The sequence below is a fragment of the Pelodiscus sinensis genome, chromosome 13, assembly GCF_049634645.1.
Source record: "Pelodiscus sinensis isolate JC-2024 chromosome 13, ASM4963464v1, whole genome shotgun sequence".
NCBI classification, from domain to species: Eukaryota; Metazoa; Chordata; order Testudines; family Trionychidae; genus Pelodiscus; species Pelodiscus sinensis.
Window position 1 is genome coordinate 34,864,829 of NC_134723.1, and position 21,762 is coordinate 34,886,590.

General features: G+C 43.1%; 2 protein-coding genes across 12 annotated transcripts in view; one reads left to right on the forward strand and one right to left on the reverse strand.

The window, feature by feature from the left end:
• The window catches only part of FHL1 (four and a half LIM domains 1), a 76,032-nt gene extending 64,461 nt beyond the window's left edge, over positions 1 to 11,571 (forward strand). For all 4 annotated transcript variants that reach the window (XM_006115436.4, XM_006115435.4, XM_075941038.1 and 1 more), the window contains exons 2-6: positions 3,574 to 3,755; positions 5,325 to 5,502; positions 7,040 to 7,209; positions 8,214 to 8,400; positions 10,503 to 11,571. In XM_006115436.4, coding sequence (XP_006115498.1) covers positions 3,600 to 3,755; positions 5,325 to 5,502; positions 7,040 to 7,209; positions 8,214 to 8,400; positions 10,503 to 10,657 — 846 coding nt within the window. In that variant the 5' untranslated portion in view covers positions 3,574 to 3,599 and the 3' untranslated portion in view covers positions 10,658 to 11,571. The remainder of the gene's footprint in view (positions 1 to 3,573; positions 3,756 to 5,324; positions 5,503 to 7,039; positions 7,210 to 8,213; positions 8,401 to 10,502) is intronic.
• MAP7D3 (MAP7 domain containing 3) overlaps positions 10,878 to 21,762 on the reverse strand; it is a 75,457-nt gene continuing 64,572 nt past the window's right edge. For 7 of the 8 annotated variants that reach the window (XM_075941034.1, XM_075941029.1, XM_075941030.1 and 4 more), the window contains 4 exons: positions 21,162 to 21,249; positions 20,183 to 20,411; positions 18,181 to 18,476; positions 10,878 to 15,598 (listed from right to left, as the gene is read on the reverse strand). In XM_075941034.1, coding sequence (XP_075797149.1) covers positions 15,591 to 15,598; positions 18,181 to 18,476; positions 20,183 to 20,411; positions 21,162 to 21,249 — 621 coding nt within the window. In that variant the 3' untranslated portion in view covers positions 10,878 to 15,590. The remainder of the gene's footprint in view (positions 15,599 to 18,180; positions 18,477 to 20,182; positions 20,412 to 21,161; positions 21,250 to 21,762) is intronic. The other variant, XM_075941031.1, reaches the window with a different exon arrangement.

Sequence of the window (21,762 nt, forward strand, 5' to 3'; positions counted from 1 at the left end):
TCAGTAATATGCTCTTCATGGCCCCTGAAAAAACCAGGATGTGGGAAGCTGAAGCGCAAGCTCCGAAGTGAGGCAGAGAGAACAGACTTCAGTAGTCAACAACAACAGGAAGCACTGACCATTGATGTTGTCTAATCTAATGCTGGTTTCCTGCCACCCCCTGCTTTGGGGTTAGCCAGAGCCATTAACTGAATTCCCTCTTGGCGGTTTCTGTTGACAGGACTCAGTTTCATGTCTCTGACCAGGGAGGAAAGAGCTTGTTTACCTCACACTTTCATTACAGTAAACTGAACAAAATGCAGCTGAGTATAATTGAGGGCAGCAGCCTGTCAGGATAAATTAGTAAAGGTTGTTTCACATCCCCACAGCCAGAGACTGAATTGTTTGGGAGGATTTTTCACACACTCCCCTACTGACCCTGGACATGTGACTATAGGGAATTGTGACTCCGTGCAGATGCTTATAAACCATGGTGATAGGAACCTTCCTTGTCCTCTGTGTGGAAAGGGATAAGGAAGAGGTTGGGTACAGAAGTACTCGCTGGTATATTGAGCAGAGACCTGCTTGCCAGGGTTGGCTGTGTATGGTGGATGATCCCTGTATTCCAACTCAGCTGGCAAATGTTACTTCCAGTGGAAAATTCTAGGCTGTGTCTACACTGGGCCACTTATTCCGGAAAATCAGCTGCTTTTCCAGAATAAGCTGCGAGCTGTCTACACTGGCCCTTGAATTTCCGGAAAAGCAACCATGCTCTACTGTACAAAATCAGCCGCTATTCCGGAAAAACTATTCTGCTCCCGCTCGGGCATAAGTCCTTATTCCGGAACACTGTTCCGGAAAAGGGCCAGTGTAGACAGTCCAGTAGTCTTTTCCAGAAAAAAGCCCCGATCGCGAAAATGGCGATCGGGGCTCTTTTCCGGAAAAGCGCGTCTACACGGGCCACAAACGCTTTTCCGGAAAAAGGGCTTTTCCGTTTTAAGCATTTCCGGAAATTCATGCCAGTGTAGACACAGCCCTACAGTGTCTTGAGAGCATCACATCTGCTTCCTCAAAGGCTGCAGCCAGGCCCAAAGTATTAGCTAGCAGCCAGATTTCTATTGCTGGATTCCTCTAAAGCTAGGCAGTAGTCACATGTTAGCAGAGTAACGTTTGCTTTAATTTAGGGAATTTCTCTCAGGTTTTTTTTTCAATGTTAAACCTAAGACCAGTGTGGCTGCTGTTGAAAACATATGCTTGTACCCAGCACAGAAGTCCCTGACAGTGCAGCTGCAGGCTGTAATCATACGAAAGCTTTAAATTCTCTGTTTTGCTTGGATGTTCATTATTTTTCTGCATGCATATGTTTGGTGCTTCCGTGCCACCTTTCATCCAAGCCTGCTTTTGTAAGCAGGAATTAATTAGCCTGTAAGGTGCTTAAGTATCATTACATTATGCTGCATGTTCATTGCAATGACAGGCCTTTCAGCCTCCGTATGGCACCCATGGAATTGACTCTGCTTGCCTGACTCCAGCTCCTGTGTCTTAGTGCCAGGCCATTCCCATCTTCCCCACATCTCATCCAGCTCCTGGTGGATGATATAAAATGTAGACTGGGGAGGTTGAACAAGGTTTTATTTCTCTCACTGTTAAAGTGGGACGACCCCCTTTAATTCTTCAGTTCCAGGTACAATTTGTGGTACGCAATCTGTGGCTGTTCAGATTACTGTGAGTGATGTCCTCTTGTATGCAAGGACTGCCAGCCAGGCAAAGCTGGTGTTACCTTTCTTTTATTGGCTTAAATGTATCTCCACACTCTGTCGTCCCCCCCCCCCCCCAATAAAGCTCAAATATTAAACTGACGTTTAAACTGTAGAGTCTGCTGTAAGAAGTTGGATTAGCCACTGAGCTTGGGGGGGGGGGAAGCTCCTACAGAGTGCCCCCCCAACTCCATCCCTAGCAGAAGCTGTGAGACAGGGGAGGCCCCCTGCAGCGGCCTCCACCCCTCACCCTGTCCCCAGCAGAAGCCATGGGATGGGGAAGCTACCCCAGCAGTCCCCCAACCCAGCAGAAGGTGCAGGGCAGTTCTGCCTGGGGAAGGGGAAAACTCCTAGCTAGTCCCCAAACCCATCTCTGGCAGAGGAAGCCCCCAGTGCCCCAATCCTGGTCCCCTGCAGAAGTATTGGGGGTAATAGGGGAAACCACAGCACCCAGGTCCCTGCTGCAGCCTGTGGCATGGGTCCAGAACTTCTCTACTCTTGGGGCCTCAGTGAATGGGAGGGTGCAGCAGTGAGCAAACAGGATGTGAGGCTGGGCATAAGGGGGAAACCGTGGGGGGGGGGGGCACAGGGATGAGCTCCTGGGGAAGGGGTGGAGCTGTAGGTGAGGGCTGTAGGTGGAATGGGGGCCAGATAATCTCCCTTCCCCCCCTTGCTCTGTCCCACGGCTCAGGAAATTGTAATCCACTTCTGGGTGCAAGTCCATCATTAACTGGGGGTGGGGGGGGAAGGGCATGTCAGTGGCTCAGTGCATATCAACTAGACCCATCTGTTGTACAACCCCCCCGGGCTCACATTCCCTATCGCAAGAACAAGCCTCCTCTTGGCCTCTCTTTTGGCTCTGGTATTGAATTAGTTTGCTGCCCCTGCCTCGCCTTAGAGCAGGGCCGTAGAAGCAGCACGTTTCCTGTGCGGGGATGCGATGCCCTCTGGTGGCAGTAAAGGGTAAAAGTGCAAATGTCCCCTCAACATCCCTGTAGCTGATGTGACCAAAGCGTGCGCTGACTGAGGTGTGTGTGTGAGAGAGAGAGACGTTCCTGGGGCTCATGCCCTCACCATGGCCCCATCGCCTCTACACAATTTACAGACTTGCCAGGGAGGCCAATACGGTCAGTGAAACAAAGGGCCACGCAAGGGCCGGGCAGTGAGAAGAGAGAGGCATCTGTGAGTAGGCAGCGTCCTGTGCAGATGCAGGCGCTAGTGCAGAAGCATTGCTGGTGGCACATAACTAACATTTTCCATTAGCTACTACAGCTGTGTCTGCCTGGGCCCATTGTGTGACTGCTGGGCCCAGCACCTTTCACTCATGCTGGTGGGTGCATTAGCAATGGTGGTGGTAGTGGTGGTGGGGGGGGTTGTTTTAAGTATCTGTTGAGTGTAATGCCATAGGTGCAGCATAAGACTGACCGTGCATTGTCTGAAAAAGGCTGAGGCGGACAATCGTGGGGGAGTGGAAAGGGGCTGTGAGCTATGAGCAAGGCCCTTTAATGCACAGTGAAGCCTAACCACGTACCACTGCCATGTGAAGCTGCCTCCAAACTATGGGTATACCTGACAATATGGTGCTTTTAGGTCGGTTTTTACAGGTCTCCAATTTGAACAGCTCTGTGCCACCTGCCACTAACGGGCCCTAGAAGGACTTTGCTGGTGGTGGAATTGCAGTTGTATCACACCGTAAGCCTTGGCTTAGCTTTGCTGGCCGGTATTGCCCTGGCAATGCAAGTCCTGCTGTCCCAGGTTTGTCAAGTAGACATGTGCAGTGGCAGATGTGTGGTGAAATGGCTGTGTGAGTCCTCTTCCCCCTCCTTTCCCTCCACAGGGCCCAGTAGTTACACCGTGGGCACCATGTCGGAGCGCTTTGATTGCCACTACTGCCGTGACGCGCTGCATGGGAAGAAGTATGTACAGAAGGAGGGGCGCCACTGCTGCGTGAAGTGCTTTGAAAAATTCTGCGCCAACACCTGTATCGAGTGCAAGAAACCCATTGGGGCTGATGCCAAGGTACAGTGGGGCAGTGCATTTGCAAAGACGTAGCCAGTGGCTTCCAACTGGATTGTGGTGTGCGGCAGTCACTGGGTGGTTTGATTGCCCTCATTTTATTTTAAAAAGTGAGAAAGAATGGGGAGGAAGGAAAGTGGCATAATAGGGCTAATGCTATTGGCATGAAGAAAGGCATTGGTGATGCAGACTTCACTGTACAGTACAGGAACACCTTCAGAGGATTAGTACCGGAGAGGAGGGAAAGTGCTTGAAGCATGCTACCTGGGAGCAAGGTTCCCACTAATTTTTTTTTCCATCCATTTATGAAATAAATTTTGTTATGTGCTCTGAGGCATGTGCACCACCAGTGGAAACACATGCTGCCAGCTGTGGGCACTCTGCTCATCAGCTGGGCAGCACCTGAATCGCTCCTGAGTGGCTGCCCAAATGCTCAAGTTACAGGGAACGCTGCTAGGGAGGCTGTTCGGAGTGCAAAAGGGTGGTTTGAAAGAACAGACCAACCTAGGAACGGATAAAGGGAGCAGCATGGGGAGGAGAGTTGGTGAGGCAGCCCTGATACAACCTTGTGGATAAAGTGGAGGGGGAAAAGAAGCTATGGAATGTGAGTGGACCTGGAGAAAGAGGGTCAGACTTTTGAAGGGGGTGACAGATAACCAAAGGCTAGCACGTTAACATCAGGCTCACAGTCCATTCCCCACACCCAGCATGCAGCTGTACTTTTCCTCTTGTTACCCAAAATTTTTATTTGAAAAGCAGTTATGGACCATGCATCCAGCATGTGTCCATCAGCTCTGGACTTCTGCTGCCACATGGGAAAGTCTTCTGTGAAATCCGAAGTTCTAGTGAGATGGGCAGGGGTTAAATGTCACTGCCTCGACCAGGCAGCCACAAATGTGGGGTGAACAAGGGCAAAACTCCCACTTTTAGCCCAGGCAAAACATCACAATTTGCCCAGAAGCAGCATTTCTAGGGTTTGCCCAGCATAACCGTGGTTAGCAAGGAAGCTTAGCTGCCCACTTGCCTTTTTAAGACAGCACCAGTAAATCAGATACTTTTCTGTAAGTTAGGCCTAGTTAAAGGTGAAAGCCCAGCTCCCCTCAGGTTTCCTTCTAACTGCATGGAGATTGGCAAGAGCAAATGCCCCTGGGGTGCATTGCATTGGGTTTGAAACATCTCCCCTCACTGGAACCCAGCTTCAAAGTGTGCCAGGCTCAACACAGTGCTTCAAAGAGAGAAATAGATTTAAGTACTGTACAATCTACTCCATGTGGACCTTTCAAACAAGAGCTTAAAAGCCAAGAGCCTGTAGACTGATGGCTATTAAAGTTATCCTGGCATCCATGACCAATACTTCCTGTTCTTCCACTGGTGTTTGGTGTCTGTTTGGCTGCTGCCCTCCACCCCAGAGCTGGCTGTCATGGCAGACTTGCATATGTTGGCAGCTAAAATAGGAATGTATTTGGAGTGACAAGGGGCTACAGTAATGTCATTAGAACATTTGTGTTTTAGGAGATGGGAGGGGTTTAATGGCATTATACGATGATGCATTTTTGTTCTTCTTGTTCCTAGGAGCTGCATTTCAAAAACCGCTACTGGCATGATAGCTGCTTCCGTTGCTTTAAGTGCTACACGTCTCTGGTTAACGAGCCCTTCATGCTAAAGGAGAACAATAAAGTTTGGTGCAGCAACTGTGGTGCTGCTGAGGGTGCAAACAAATGCAAAGGTTGCTTCAAAGCTATTATTGCAGGTACTGCTGCTGGTTACCTAGCTCGGTGTGTGGGGTCCAAATCTAGGGTGAGATGGCCTGATTGTTATAGTCAGCCCTGATATTCGGGGCTCTCTCTTACCCAGGCATCTGTTACCCTCACCTGCCATCCCCATTTTTCATACTTGTTAGCTGGTCACTGTATCTGACTCACTGACTTGTGGGGGAAGGGTCCCATCCACTAAAAACAACCAAGCCCTGGAAGGCAGCAGGTAATGGGCATGCACCAGCCTGGCTTACTCAGGAAGAAGAGGGACCTGAGAACACAGAGAACTGGGCCTAACTCCACTGTCAGGAGTTATGCAAGGGCCTGGGTGACTGACACTTGCTTAGCTGGTTCTATCTTTACATTTTTCCTGTGATTTGCCTTTATCTCCACCTCCTTGCACTTACATTTTACACCAGCACTTGGTTTTTAATCCTGGTCTCTTAAAAACAACAGAGAGCAGAGCCAGGATTTTGAAAAGTGCTCAGCTTCCATCTAGGCAGCAGAACCACATTTTCAAAAGAGCTCAGCCTGGTCCATGCTGAACCTTCCTGGCCATAAATGTTCCAGTGGGCATGGCTGGGTACTTTGGAAAACCAGGGGATTCAGTGGAGCCCAAGCACTACTGGCCTTGTACGGGCCTCAGCTTTATTTTAATAAGGTTGGCATTTTGCAGCTGTGCTCCAACAGGACGTGGCCAGGACAAACTCACCAGGGCTCTTACAGGGGATTGTTAGGACATAAGAATGGTCATACTTAGTCAGACCAAAGATCCAGCTAGCCCAGGATCCTGACTTCTGGCAGTGGCCAATGCCAGGGGCCCCAGAGGAAATGAACAGAACAGGGAATCATCAAGTGATCCCTCCCCTGCTGCCCATTCCCAGTTTCTGACAGACAGAGGCTGGGGGTCACCATTCCTACCCATCCTGGCTAATAGCCATTTGGACACATCCACCATGATTTTTGTAGTTCTTTTCCAAACCCTGTTATAGTCTTGGCCTTCACATCCTCTGGTGTAGAATGCCTCAGGTTGACGGTGTTGTGTGAAGAAATACTTCCTTTTGTTTCAAACCTGCTGCCTGTTAATTGAATTTGGTGATCCCTAAACCGTAGTGATGAATAACACTTCAGTATTTATTTTTTCCACACCCTCATGATTTTAGAGACCTCTATCATATTGCCCCTTAAGTCATCTCTTTTCTAGGCTGAAAAGTTAATTTTAGTAATCTCACCTCATACAGAAGCTGTTCCATACCCCTAATTTTTGTTGCCATTTTCTGAACCTTTTTTAATTCCTATGTATCTTTTTTGAGATTGGGTGTCCACGTTTGCATGCAGTATTCAAGATGTGGGTATACTATGGATTTATATAGCAGCAATATGACATTTTCTTATTATCCATCCCTGCCAGTGATTTCCAACCTTCAGTTATCTGCATGAGTGTTTATGCAGCCATGGCCCTGGAAGCATTTATAGCGACCTACATGGGCTGAACAAATTCCTGTACCCGTAACCTGTTGCTTTCTGTTGCAGGTGACCAAAATGTTGAATACAAGAAGTCACATTGGCATAAGGAATGTTTCACATGCAGTCAGTGCAAGCAAGTGATAGGAACTGGCAGCTTCTTCCCCAAAGGAGACGAGATCTTCTGTGTCTCTTGCCATGAAGATAAGTTTGCCAAGCTGTGTTTTAAGTGCAAGAAAGTAAGTCACTGGGCAGTTGTTGGATTGGGAAGTTCTTGGATTTCCCCTTGCCTATAGGAGCATTGAGTTGAGCAGAGGAGCAGGAGAACAAGCTGGACTTACCCGAACCATTTCTTTTTAAGGGAGAACATCACGCACTTGAGCCAAGATTTCACTGCAGTTGTCCTAGCAGTAGCATGACACTCAGGCTGTCTCTAGACTGGCCAGTTTTTCCGGAAAATCAGCCGCTTTTCTGGAAAAACTTGCCAGCTGTCTACACTGGCCACTTGAATTTCTGCAAAAGCACTGACTTCCTACTGTAAGAAATCAGTGCTTCTTGCGGAAATACTACTCTGCTCCCTTTCAGGCAAAAGTCCGGGTCAGTGTAGACAGCTCAGATTTGTTTTCTGCAAAAAAGCCCCAATCGCGAAAATGGCGATCGGGGCTTTTGCAGAAAAGCGTCCATGCCAATCTAGATGCTCTGTTCTGAAAATGCTTTTAACGGAAAACTTTTCCGTTAAAAGCATTTCCAGAAAATCATGCCAATCTAGACTCAGCCTCAATGTTTTTCCAGATGCCAGTATTTAAACAAAGAGATTCAGACTTAGTATCTTGACTCCTTTATCTAAAGGAAAGCTTCCCTAAGTAACACACACAGCAAAGCAAACACCACCCTCACTTCCACTGCTGGAAAGTTGACAGATGTTGTTTGCATTTATATTGTGAACAACCAAGGCTGTAAAATATTTGTAACACTTAACAGCTGAGACATTTTCCTAGGAGCTCCTGGCCAATCAGAGTTCAGCACAGAGAAACTCAACCAGCTTTGTGCTGTGTCTTTCACTCAAAATCTCTCATAAGGGAAAATCCTCTAGATCACTGTGTGAGGACAGGGGAGCCCGACTCCACAAGCACCCTAACCACAGCAAGCTCCTTTTGCCCCGGCAGTTCTGAGCCCTAACCTGCAGTGATTTGCTCTGGTGGTCACAGCATAATGCTTCTCATAATGTTCGTCTCTATCCTAGGCCATAACTTCTGGAGGACTCACTTACCAGGAGCAGCCTTGGCATTCTGAGTGCTTCATCTGTACTGGCTGCTCAAAGCAGATTGGTGGGAAGCGCTTCACAGCTGTGGAGGATCAGTTCTACTGCGTTGATTGCTACAAGTCCTTTGTTGCCAAGAAGTGTGTTGGCTGCAAGAGCCCCATTACAGGTTGGTTGGTCAAGTAGTACAGACTGAGACTCAGCAAAGGCAGTGTTGTTTTATCCAGCCCTTGTTCCCTCTTAAGGATTTGTCCATGCTCTCTCTCACTTCTTTGCCCTGACACCTTCCTCCCTCAGGCAGTCACTTGAAGAATAGGCTTAAAACAGCAAGCAGCAAGTAGACTTCATTGTGGCTAAAAGTGATGTAACAAATTACAGTAAGAAAACAGGAGGCAGATAGGTGGATGCAGTTTGGTTCCTTGGTGATGTTCTGTTGCACACAGTGTAACCCATTTTAAGTAGCAGCTAGTAACCCAGACCTGCAGAATAGAGCGCGAGCTTGCTTCCTTGTGAATAATCTGATACAGGAGTGAAGTGGACAGCAGCTGGTGTTTTCCTTAACTCCAAAAACTCCTATAGAAACATTGTATAGAAGTGATTCAAAAACCCAAATGGAGAATAAAATACAGGACTATGTAGCACTTTCAAGACTAACAAGATGGTTTATTAAACAAGATGGTTTGATCTGAGGAAGTGGGTCTGGCCCACGAAAGCTCATAATCTAATAAACCATCTTGTTAGTCTTTAAAGTGCTACATAGTCCTGTATTTTGTTTCAGCTACACCAGACTAACACGGCTACATTTCTACCAAATTGAGAATGGTTTTTGGACCTATCCAAGCATTCTTATGGGACATATGATTTGCTAGTGCATATATCTAAAAAACCCAATCTATTTTCCTAAAGCCACCAATTTATCCTCCAAATCCCACATCAACTCCTCTCCCATGCAGCACATGCAAAACTGCAGTCTGATGCTGGGAACGCAGTGGGCAGGCTGTTAGGTTCTCTCATCTCCCTCACTGCACCTGCTTGTCTGCCTGATCCACCTGTTGTCTGGTCAGTTGCAAACTCTATGGGGTCAGGTACTGTTTTGAATACATTGTAAATCTCCTAGCACAACAGGGCTCATGCTGGTGGAGGCCTTCAGATTTGGGCATAAACAGGAGAGGCACCAGAGTATTAATGTGTCAATTAAGTGGCAATTCTATTGTATGCGGTTCTGAACTCCCAGCAGCCACAATTAGCAGGGTAATCATGGTACGTGAGTTTGGTAAGGTGGATTAAATATTAAGTCAGCTGAGGGTATCACAAGTGAGGCCCCCTAATTGCTGACATTTAAATCAAGCATTTGGCATGTATGCACATGTATTAAAAAATATTTTACAGAGGGATTGGAAAGAGCAACTAGGAGTCCAGGCCCCCTGGGGAGCTGCAAGCAGGGCCAGCATTAGCCTTGCTGGGGCCCAGGACAGAAAGCCAAAGCCTGTCTCAATGGGGCCGAAGCCTTACCTTTGCAGGGGTCCCTGTGGCATGGGGCCCCAGGCAGGTGCCCTGCTTGCTACCCCTTAATACTGACTTGGGCTTTTATATATATAAAACCTGCCATGTGGTACAGATAGGCAGTGGAGTTTTTATTATCACGTTGGGGGCTAGAGGGCTCTCAGTAAACAGGTTGAGAAGACCTGATTTAGAGGGCATGTCACAGCAGGAAAAGGATTTTTTTCATTGCAGGATTGACAAAACCGGAGCCAGGTGATCAGTGCTGGAGGAGGGGCAGCAGCCAGTCAGGATCTGATTCTGATTTTTGCCTCGAGTCCAACCAGGCTCTAACATGGGCTGGGAAACTCCTTTTTTTGGGGGTAGAGGATTTTTGATGTGTTTGTAACTTTGAAACAAGCCAGGGTTAAAAGTGGAAGTTGTCAGGACAACGTGGGGAGTGAGGTGCAGATGAAACTTAAAGGGGGCTGAATGCACCGAAAGAGCCACATTCCAACTGCTGGGGTCTTCACCAGTCCTTTACCAGCAGAGTTTGAAATGGTTTGCTGAGGTAGACAAGATAGAACAGAGCATCTGGGACCCAGTCTAGCCCCTGCTATGAAGTCTGGTGGATTTCTTTCTGGCACAGCAGCACTGTTCTTTCCAGGAAATCAACCAACCACCTCTATTCTTTCTACAAGTCAATAGAATTTAGCAAAGGATGAGTTAATCAGATTGCTTTCAATAGAATAGAAATTACTGTCGGTCATAACTCTGTATCTTTCCAAACAGGGTTTGGAAGAGGATCCACCGTAGTCAGCCACGAAGGCCAATCCTGGCATGACTATTGTTTCAAGTGTACCAAATGCTCCCGTCCTTTGGCTAACAGGCGCTTTGTCTATCATAATGAGCAAATTTACTGTGCTGACTGTCCCCATAGACTGTAAGGAGCAGCTTCAGCCTTTGCTGTAAAATGGATCAGAGCCTTGCTCTTATAACTGAGCTGCTGCTTCAGGGCCTGCTAAAGGAGCAGGAGCATGCATATTAAACCCTGCCTTTTTCCATTTTACAGAAGGGGGCAGCCCTCCAGCCCCACCATATTTCAGCTTGTTTGATTTTAGACGTTAAGGTTCTGCAGTAACAATTTACTCAGTAGTAAAACTAATGTTGCTTTCAGGACAACCATTAAGATAAAAGCTTGAGATGCCAGAACGTTAGGTATAGCTATAAATATCTAACCATTGCCTCTTCTGCATTATTAGCACAGAGTAAAACAAAAGCTGATTTTGTAACTTATGGTGAAGTTTGACACTTAATGAAATAGTTTTTGACAAGGAACATACAAATCTTTGCACTCACTGAAACCAAAAAAAAACCCAGCAGTGAGGAGATGCAATGATCACACCCAGGATCATAGATATGGTGCTTCATAATTATGCATTCACGAGTACTTTATACACAGACATGCAGTTAGTAGCTGCACATTAATTGCCTTTGCTTATACTAAACTATAAAGCAACTTACAACAAGTATATGGTATGGCTTTTGTTTATCATGTATAGTTCATGTTTTACTACTATAGCTTAGCAAGGGAGAACGGTAAAACAGATTGATGGCAATTTTAACTTAAGGTTTACTACTCCTGATTTTAAATTGGCTTGTCAGCGGGTTTTGCTTACCAGCTTTTTTACTTTAATTATGCTGTACCTACCTGGTTTACTGACTATCTTCAAGAAGTTATTCTTTCAAACATATAATGAATGTATATGCATTTTAAAAACATTGTAGGAGACCTCTACCATGTCAACAAGTTATTTTAAGATCATATAATAAAAATTAGATTAATGCTTGTTTGGATTCATGAAGTCTGGATGTTTGTGTTTCTTCACTGGTTTTCATGGGAAACAAGAATTCAAGGAGTGGCTCCCCAAGTCACTCAGATCCCCCCATTATACTGTAAAAATAGTCAACTCACATAAATGTCATTGAGGCACAAAATAAACTTGTTTTGGGGACATGCTCCATCCTCCATTGCAATCAACACTGAGCGCTAACACCCTCATGTTTAAATGTTTAGTTACTGTAAAATTAACCTCAAAGTGGTGTCTGCCCATCTGAAATCCCTCTTCCAAATGTAAACTATTTTAAAAATGGTGCAGCTTGAGCAACATTAAGCCATCTTACCTCCTTGAATTTTCATTGTGATTCAGGGCAGGCACAGTGCATAGCAGGAGTTATAAAACACATACAATGTTTTGATGAGGGCCACAGTGGGAAGCTGAGCAGTGCCTTGAACACACAGGGATAGGGTGACTAGATTCCAAAATACTCCTTTGTTATTCTCTGACTATGCTCTGCCTCAGGACCTTATTCAAAGTTCAAACCATTGCCCTTTATTGGGCAACGAATCAGTGTTAGCAGAGGCAAGGTAATAAACCCAGCCTTCCTCAATGGAATCTCAGGGCACCAAGGCTATATAGCATATAAGCAATTTTTTTAAAAACTGGTTTCTGTTGCAAGTGGAGCTGCATTTTTAAAGAACACATTAAGTGGACTGCTCTCTCTTTTTGGAATTCTGAGAAAAAACTGGACAGTTGTAGGAGCACACAGTTTCTTCATACACTCGCAAAACATTTGGACGTTAGAGTAAGCCATTTTACAGCACATTTTGATCTTTGAACAAAATAAGAAACGTGTGGCCCTGACGTACTCAATTTCTTGACCCTTTTTCCAATATCATAGCCGTGATAAGGCTCACTGAACATCTTTTATCATAACTCCGATCTTACCACATTTAGAGGCCAGAATTTAACAGCCTAATAAAGAAGTTACGTTGTACTATAAACTGACTAATCTTTAATAAACATGGATTTTTGTGATAGGATTTATCCTTGGGCAAAGGAAAGTGTCAAGTTTAATAGTACCAAAGTACCAACATATCCTTTCCAAAGCTTGTGGTCTGGCATTTCATTAAAGGAAGTAATTTCCTCTGGGTAATTAAGCTTATGTTAACTTGTAAGAGGCCATTATTCATCCAGGTAATGATAAATGGACTTCAGATAATCAGACTAGTAACAGTTTAGGGCAAAGGGGTTGCTGACAATTACCTACCTATGAAATTTCTAGTCTATCATTGTTGGTGGTTTCTATTTAAATTTGCAGAAACACTTAATGGCAGGACTATCATCTTGTATGTGTTAATTCTACATTGCAATAGCATTAATGGCTGGAGCTATTTTAAGTCACAAGAACCCTGAAATCAAGGAAAAAAATACTCAGTTCCAACTTTTCCCTATTGATTTATGTAAAACACACATTTGAGTGCGTTAACAGGAAACACATGAAAATAAAATTAGCATTAGGGGATTACATCTTCCAACCATCCTTAAGAATTTCTATAGACTATTGAAGAAACAACAATACTAACTAGACCTAAGTCACTTTGGCAAGTTCTTTGCCTCTCTCTTATGGCAGTGATCCCCAAACTTTACTTCATACTACCCTCACTTCTATTTGCCCCCTTCCTCCCCAAGCTATGGCTGGGAGTGAGGGGACACACACAGGGGTAAGGAGACAGAGACTAGGGCCACAGCTCGGGGTGGGAGGGGGAACCCTGCCACACCATCTCCCTCACATACAGTTTGGGGACCCCTGCCTTATGGAGTAGATGACAACTATAACTAATTTACTAAAAAGGTATCAGGATTAGAAGCCTATTTAGATCAGAGTACACAATAAATTGAAGCCCGTGGCTCTAATGAAATAATAATAAAAAAAAAGGAACCATTGAGTGCATATAATTTCACAGCAGGCCTACCAATGGGAGTGGAGGAGCGGGGAACTGAGCCAGTGCTTAAGTGATTGAAAGAGGTCTGGGGCTCAAGACAGCAGTGCTTGGTCCTTTAAATCTCTGCCGCAGTCCTGTGGGGCACACTGCAGAGCCCCATTGCTGCAACTGGGGTGAGTGGGGTAGCACAGTCCAGGCCGCTCTGAGGGTATGCTGCCCTGGTCCTGCCCCTTTTGCCTAAGGCTCTGCCCCTTCCAGGAGTGCAGAGCTGCCCCACCTTGCCCAGGGGCCCCGGCAAGTCTGTCTGCTTCCTGTGTCTCAGCACCTAAATTCACTGGAAACTGCCATTTGGAAGAGCAAGATGTATTGTCCAGTAATGCTTATATATCACCTTGTCCAACAGGAGCCACTAAGACTACCACAATTCAAATAAGAGTCTATCCAATCACATTTTATTTTAAAAGCAGCAATTAGTTTATGGAGTCTATTGCATATTAAAGTGATTGTTTTGGTCAACATTTTACTGCATTTCCAAGCAAAGCAGTGGAGGAAAAGCTTTGAGAGCCCTAGTAAAGTAATGTTCAATATTGCAAAAACCCAGTGCATTGTTCAACTGCAAAGTTTATTTAACTGTGCACATATATTTACATACAGCTGTAACAGAGCATTCAACAAATTACATCTGCACAGAAAAAAATATCAGCATCTTGTTTGTTAGAATGATTGTCTCTGCCAGAAACAGCTATTATACAAAAATACATTTTTCTCTCTTACCTAAGGCACTGCTCTAAGTCTAAAACAGTTCTACTATACCTGGAATAGCAAGGGGTTGAGAAAAAAGGAAGGAGGAGAGTTTCTTGTTTTAACTATGGTGTCAGAAAAGGAATATGTTTAGTTCCAGCAAAAACATTTGCAATTAAATATTGAAAATGCAGCTGCATTCAGATTATTGTTACTGAAGTGTCAGCTAAGAGATTTAATCAGGGTTTGAGAAAACAATTCTTTAAAGAAACCACTTATACAGTAAACTCTCTTACAGATGGGCATAAGAACAGGACTGCACTTACACTTTTTGTAGCAGCCATTTGCAAAAGATACTCCGTTCATCTCTTCATGCTGTAAAAAGCAAGTAACTATAGATTAAATTACTTTATGCAGCCTTCAGGCAAGGGAACATATATGCTATCTGCAGTCATTGTTATGAAGCTAGCACAGGAACTTGTAGAATAATTAACATGAACAAAGACCATGACTGAAATGGCCTAATACTGTTATGTACACAACAACATAATACTTACATGAGTGTAGATAAACTTAAATATGTCATTCCAATGAAAACATTTTAAAAAGCATGACAAATGTTAAACTGCACTATAACAAACATGTTTAGGTACTCAACATTTTCGCAGTATATTAGTGCATACATACTCACATATTGTAAAATTTTGGGACGCTCCAGTAACATTAAAATGTATTAATGATTGTACAATACTGTATTTTGACTACCTATATTTTCGTATTAGAAATAATCCAAAACTGTTTCTTAACCCAGTGTTGGATCAAAGACATAAGTGAGCAATTTAGCTTTTCTTAAATATCCTATTAGTATCATCAACTGTACAAAGATATCATAGGAAAATAACACAAATGGGATATGGTTTTAATATGCACAGAATGCATAACATTATTTTAAATTTGCCAACTGCCACTTCATAAATATGCAAAAATATTTGCCAGTGGTCAGCTGGTACATTTCCAATTGCACACAGGGACGGTACATCGCACTAACATGAAAATATGAGGACCTGGAGACAGGTTAGTGGAGATTTTGTAAAAAGAGAAAGTAATATTTCACAAGCAAAGCTTGTCCAATAGTCTGCTAAACAAATGGAAAAGGAACAGCAGCAAGGAAGTCTTCCTGAAAGTTTCCAAGGTGCAAATTTAGACGTTTATTGTCCCTTCCCTGCTGGTCTTTTTTGCAAGCTTGAAGACAGGTAAAGGTTAACAAGCAGCTTCTCAAAACAAGGCTTTCGGTACTTGATAAAACACTGGATTACTGAAGTGCAATCAGGTTATTTCCAGGACTCTAGTGTTCACAGTTCTGTCCAAAGAACAAAGAAGAAGCAGTTAATGTTCTCATGCAGTTAGGGTTGCCAGATGGTTTCAACAAAAATACTGAACACACTTGACATTACATCTTATGTAGAAAATACTGGACATTTATATTTTCCTCAAATTTTCCCCCAAACAGAAAGCTCAAATACTGGACTGTCCAGTTCAAAACCGGACACCTGGCAACCCTACTTGCGGTGCTGTATGAGCAGTATACAAGATGCCACGTACATCTGCAGTCTGTGTCAGGGGCCACATTTAACCTAGCTAGCAGCAGACTTGTAGCTTATCTATTTCACTAACTGGCAGATCAACAGTTTCTGTTTCAGGATAACAGCTGGTTAGTGTACATACTTGCACTTACCCAATCAAATATAATAAACTCAGTAAATTTTTTCCTGATATCAGTTTGTAAAATTATGTATATATCTGCTAAATCCTACTACCTTGAAATCATATCTAGCTGGATGAGGCCCAAAAAGCAGCCCAGCAACTATGATTTCTCTAATTAAATATACTCATCTTTTGTTTAATATCACTAGTTATTAACTGCAATTTGGAAGGACCATAGCAAGCGCAAGCCCAAGCCCTTTTACTCCATTTCACAGCCCAGTCACAATCTTTGACTCTCACCTAAGTGTTTAACAAGGGTGCACCCTGCAAAGGCATAATAAGTAACAAGTACATATAACACACACAAACATGGACATCTCTCCTGTGGGAACAAGACAGAGTAGACAGCTGTCAGGAGTTTGGGAAAGTTAAAGGCAGATACACATGCTATGGCTGAAGAGATGACATGGGAAATGTAACCATCCCATTTCCACTGCACAACTTTTCCATTTAGGATTGTTCACAAGAGTCCTTGGCAGGTGGGTGGAAATCTCTTGTTTTCAAACTGGTGTGCTGGAGACCCTAACTTCTAATGTGCGTGTGTGTGTGGGGGGAGGGGGGAAGCTTATGTCCTATACCAGCTAGTTTCACTCTAGTCTCTGACCAACCACCATAATGATTAGTCACTGGCATGGATAACTACAAATGATCTGTGATAACACACATTACTTCTATTAGGCTGGTAATTCTTTCCTCTCCCTCCCCCCCGACTCCCTTCACACTCAGGCCTGATGTCTGTAGACTCTCATCTGTTTTTTGTGAACCTCGTTGCACAATTCCAATTTTGTTTCCATAATCTCAGGAGCTCTGTTTAGGATGAAACACTGGTTTTGATCTATTGTTCTCAACATTATGATCTCTAACAGCTGTTAAAAATTAACGCATTCTGTACTGAGTTTACCAGGAAGAAATCACAGTTCCTTATGAGCAAAGCACAACACTTCTCCCCTACTGCTTACTGTCCAGTGCTGAGAGAAGAGGACTTGGTAGTCAGGACTCTTGGGTTCTTTCCCCACTTCTAATCACTAATTCACAGTGTGACTCTGGACAGGTCTCAACTTCTGTCCACTCATTGGTAAAAATCAGCAAAGCATCTACGTCACAGGCATAGGAGGCTATTTTTAAATGAAACGCAGCAAGTGCACAATATTAAATAATAATTTGTTCTAGAACAGACACCTGTTCATTTTATTCCCATATTAGTGCAGCATTCCCATATTAGTGCAGCATCTTTCATTCAGCACTAGCACCAAGAGTATGTCTGTTGTCAAATCTAGTCAAGTTCAAAAACATAAAAAAATATTTTTTTATATTCTGCAATATCATTTTTAAAGTTTATATTATGTTCTTCAATAAGTGCCAAGTAGCTAGCAGCCTTATAGATTTCAAAGAAGTCATTTTAAGACTCCAAACAGCTCAGCCCCTGAAAAGTACAAGAATATACTTAAGTAAAAGGGCAAACCTCAGAGGTCCAGCTCATTAAGGGCATGTCTACACTAGAAAATTGTTTCGAAATAACTCCTGAAATAACTATTTTCCCTGTAGTGTGGACACACTATTCCAGCCTCGAAATTAGTCTGAGCAGGCTCCCTTAATGTGGATGTGCTACCTTGATTAAGAGCCTCAGGAAGCACTGGGGAGTAATTACTTTGAATGATTCTGGGGAGTAGTTTATTTCAAAATAGCAGAAGTGGAGTGTCCACACTACTATTATTTTGAAATAACTATTGTGAAGTAAGTGCTATTCCTTGTGGAAAGCAGGAGTTATTTCAAAATAACCAGTCCCTTATTTTGAAACAACAGGGTTGGTAGTCTGGATGCTCCACTTGTTATTTCGAAATAACCCCCAGTGTAGACCAGGGCGAAGTGTTTTAATAGACAAATTTTTAAATGTTGCTGGTTATTTGGAGAGGTACAATAGCTTCATAGGTGACTGAATTGTACTTTTGGAAGAGCATTCATCAGGTGTGAACTTGCTGCAATGACTAAGTCCTTTCAAAAATAATCAATGAGTTACCTCTCTGATGAAAGGGAAATAAGTACAATAGTAAGAGAGCCTCTTGCTGATTTAGAGAACGAGATTCTAAGACAGTTACAGTATTTTGTGCCTTTTTTTTAAATACACATCAAAGTGTCTTTAATGTAGTGGGAGGTAAAAGGGAGATCAGCATACATTACCTGAGGCAGTCTCTAAAGGTTTGGTCAAGGAATTCACTGTGCCATCGTCCTCAAATGCCAATTTTGGACTAGAGGGAACCGTAGCAACATCATTCAAGTTTTGATTACAGTTATCAGCAGCAATGCTGTCTGAACTTAGTTTGGTAGACTTGGCATGTACTCCAAGATCAATAATTTCTTCAAAAGTCCATGCATTAGATTTTCCATTGAGATTTTGTATAAGTTCAATCGTATGATCAGCTTCATTAACGTGCAATATTTCTGAGTTCTGGATAACCATTTCTTTTGCTGAAGGTCTGGAGAAAGAGCACACATTTATTGAGAGTGCTGGACAGCTTACCCTTTTTTACCAATAGAAAAAGAGATGAGACAATTAGAAATCCACATACTCTCCCCAACAAATATTTTTCAGGATAAATTGCCCAATCTGTCATGTGATTGTTATTGGAGTCAGACCAGAAAAATCTGCACCAACATCCATTCACTCATTTCTGCACCCGTAACCATTAGATAAGAGCACAACTCCACATAATTAGTATAAAAAAGTCACAGAATCCATGTCCCTGCTTTAATAATCTATGTTTCTGCTTCATTTTTTGATTAATTTTTGATAGACACATGCATTTACTGGGTCTCAGACTACTCTGTGAAAGTTATATTCTAAACCATCAGTTTAAATTAATTTTGGAACATTTTGAGTTTATATTCAGGTAACTGAACACACATGGCAAGAACAGAAACTTTTCAGAGTGTAAATTCTAAAACGCCATTAGGATTTCAACAAGGAAACAGAACTGCCTATGATTCTGTAGGAAATTTTCCCTAGGACTGGAAACTATTTATTTATTTTTTAAAGAAAGAGAGAGAGAGAGATGAAAGTGTGAGATGTTAAAAACTTCACTTGGTGAGAATTTTAGTATGAGTTTGTAATGTTGTTTCATCTGAATTGGATGTGTCAAAAAACTGTAGACTCTGGATATTAAATATCAAGTAATTAACTATTCAATAGGACGCCCTAAGGCTGTTGCTACATTTCAAAGGTGAAAGCGCAGTGTGGAACCCAGCGTTAGCTGGGGACTCCCCCACTGACACCGGGCTCCATGTAGCGCTGCTGTTTTGAAACTCCGTGGGAGCCCGGCATCAGGCTCCTCGTGACATTTCAAAGCAGCAGCGCCCCATGGACCCTGGGATCATCTGGGGATTCCCCACTGACCCTGTGCTCCGTGTGGTGCTGCCACTTTAAAATGCCGCGTGCAGCCTGGGGACAACCTAGTGGCCCTGGGGCTGCTCACAGCATTTCAAAGTGGCAGCACCTTGTGTAGCCTGGGATCCAGCCCCAGACTCCACACGGCACTATTGCTTTGAAGTACCCCCACCTCTTTCCCATAGAGGCAACCAGGTAGGAGAGGGGGGAAAGGAAGGGGAGAAAGCGAGTAGTCCTTCACGTCCCTACTGTAGACACACTACATTCTCTCTATTATTTCACTGTGGGATTTAGTAACAAAATTGACATCCAACCTCAGGGAAAACTGTTCAGGTTGTTGCTTTGTTTACAAGCGACTTAGGCATGTTTCTATTTGTATGTCAACACCTCGCAGTCCACTTACCACCACTGTTACCAGATTTACAGTGAGATATCTCCACTGACTTCATTAGTGTCAATCAAAACTTACATTAGATTGAGATGAATCACAATCAGCTCCAAAATACAATAATGTATAATTATACAAGACGGAATAATAATCTGTATTGTATTTTAGAACATTACATTGTTTTTTATATTTACAGTGGCATCTCTCATTTTTGGACACTAACTTCAAGTCTTGCCTAGAATAAACATCAGGTGTTTCCTGACAACTACCATAAAACCAGACAGTCTCAAAATTTTTTGCAACCTATGATCATTACTGAACACAAACTCTCTATATGAAGAATATTTAATTTTTTGCATAAATTATGATCAGCTGCAACCTTTACTTAGGACACTACCACACAGGCTCACCTGTAACCCATCAGTTGTGTAACATGCAAAGACTCCCCATTATTCTTCCTCTGATGAACGTCTTGCTCGTCTCCATTCGCAAGTACTTCATCTGCCTCCATATTTGACATATCTTGCACTGAAGATTCTTTAGAAGTCAAACCACATGCAAACTCAGAACTACATTCTGTCTGCACCTTCACTTCTTGAGAAAGGTTAACACCATTTATCTTTTCTGAAAGAAAGAGCACTGCAATACATTAGGGTTGCTATTCCAAATAAACAACACACAAATAAATGCCTAACTGGTCTCTCCTAGCTGGAACGTCCTGCACATATAATCTCATAACATCAACATGTCTAATGAGATACTGACTATAATGATACGGAAAAATATATTTATTTTAGAAGTGCTAAAAAAAATCGTAAATGTTACACTGCGTCCCCACCATAAGTGGCCCTGGTATACATCCGTTTTGCACTAAAGTTGTCAACACATCAGTTCCTATAAGCGTCAAGTCCTCCCATTCCCTGCTCTTAAATTGTGTGTGTGTGTGTGGGGTGGGACCCCATGGTTTGTGCAACTATAAGTCAGTCGCAGGAAAAAAATTCCTCGCTTTAAGTTGTTTCGCTGTAAGTCCAAGTTTTTTGGAACATATCTTGGATTTATAGTGAGGGCAGCCTATATTACGATAGCAGAGTCATCTCAGATGATACATTTCTTTTAGTTAACAATTTTGCCTAGCTTCTGCACTATGAAATAATCTATTCTCATTTAATGCATACCACGGCTATGGCTATTGTAGGAGTGGTAGTCTCAAATCATGAGAATTAACTTGCAATAAATATTTCCAACTGTTGAAAAGCTTTGTCAGAGGATACGTGAAACCACCAACTCCATTTATTAGGGAATCCAGATCCCACTAAGCAAACGACCACTCTGTTTTAGTGTTTAAGAATTTTAACTATTTTGGACCTCATTTAACCAAACATTGCATACCTGGTTGATGCGCTTTTTCAAAGCACAGCTCTCCTTCCTCTTCAGCATCCTCATCCTCCTCAGCTTCATTAGCAGACTTTTCTTCATTCTGCAACAGAAATCTGTATTACTGCTAATTTAAACTTTTGTAAGTAACACAGTATTTATCATGAACCACCCATATACTGTCACATAGGTCATGATTCAATACATTTTAAAAGATGTACATCTAGTTCACATGCTGCAGAAATGCTGGAGTATTTAAAGATTGCCCTGAGTACACTGAGTTAATATTGGTCATTGCACAGGATCCTTGTGCTATGACTAGAAGCTATTTCATGTCAGTGGAACTGAACCTAAAGATGTAGGTCAGGGCTACTCAACTTTGGAAGCCCCAGGGGATACGCTGATACTCAGAGCACATGCGGAGGGCTGCAACTTAAGTGTGGTTGCATATACATGCAAATATATATGCAAATAGCTTATTTCACATTGACGGGCATGAATACAAAAGTTAAGGCAAGACTACACATAACACAGGTCCCATTTAAGTCAGTTCTGCTGACATTAATAAAATGTAATATTTACCCCAATTCTACTCATATGACAGCACTTTTAATGA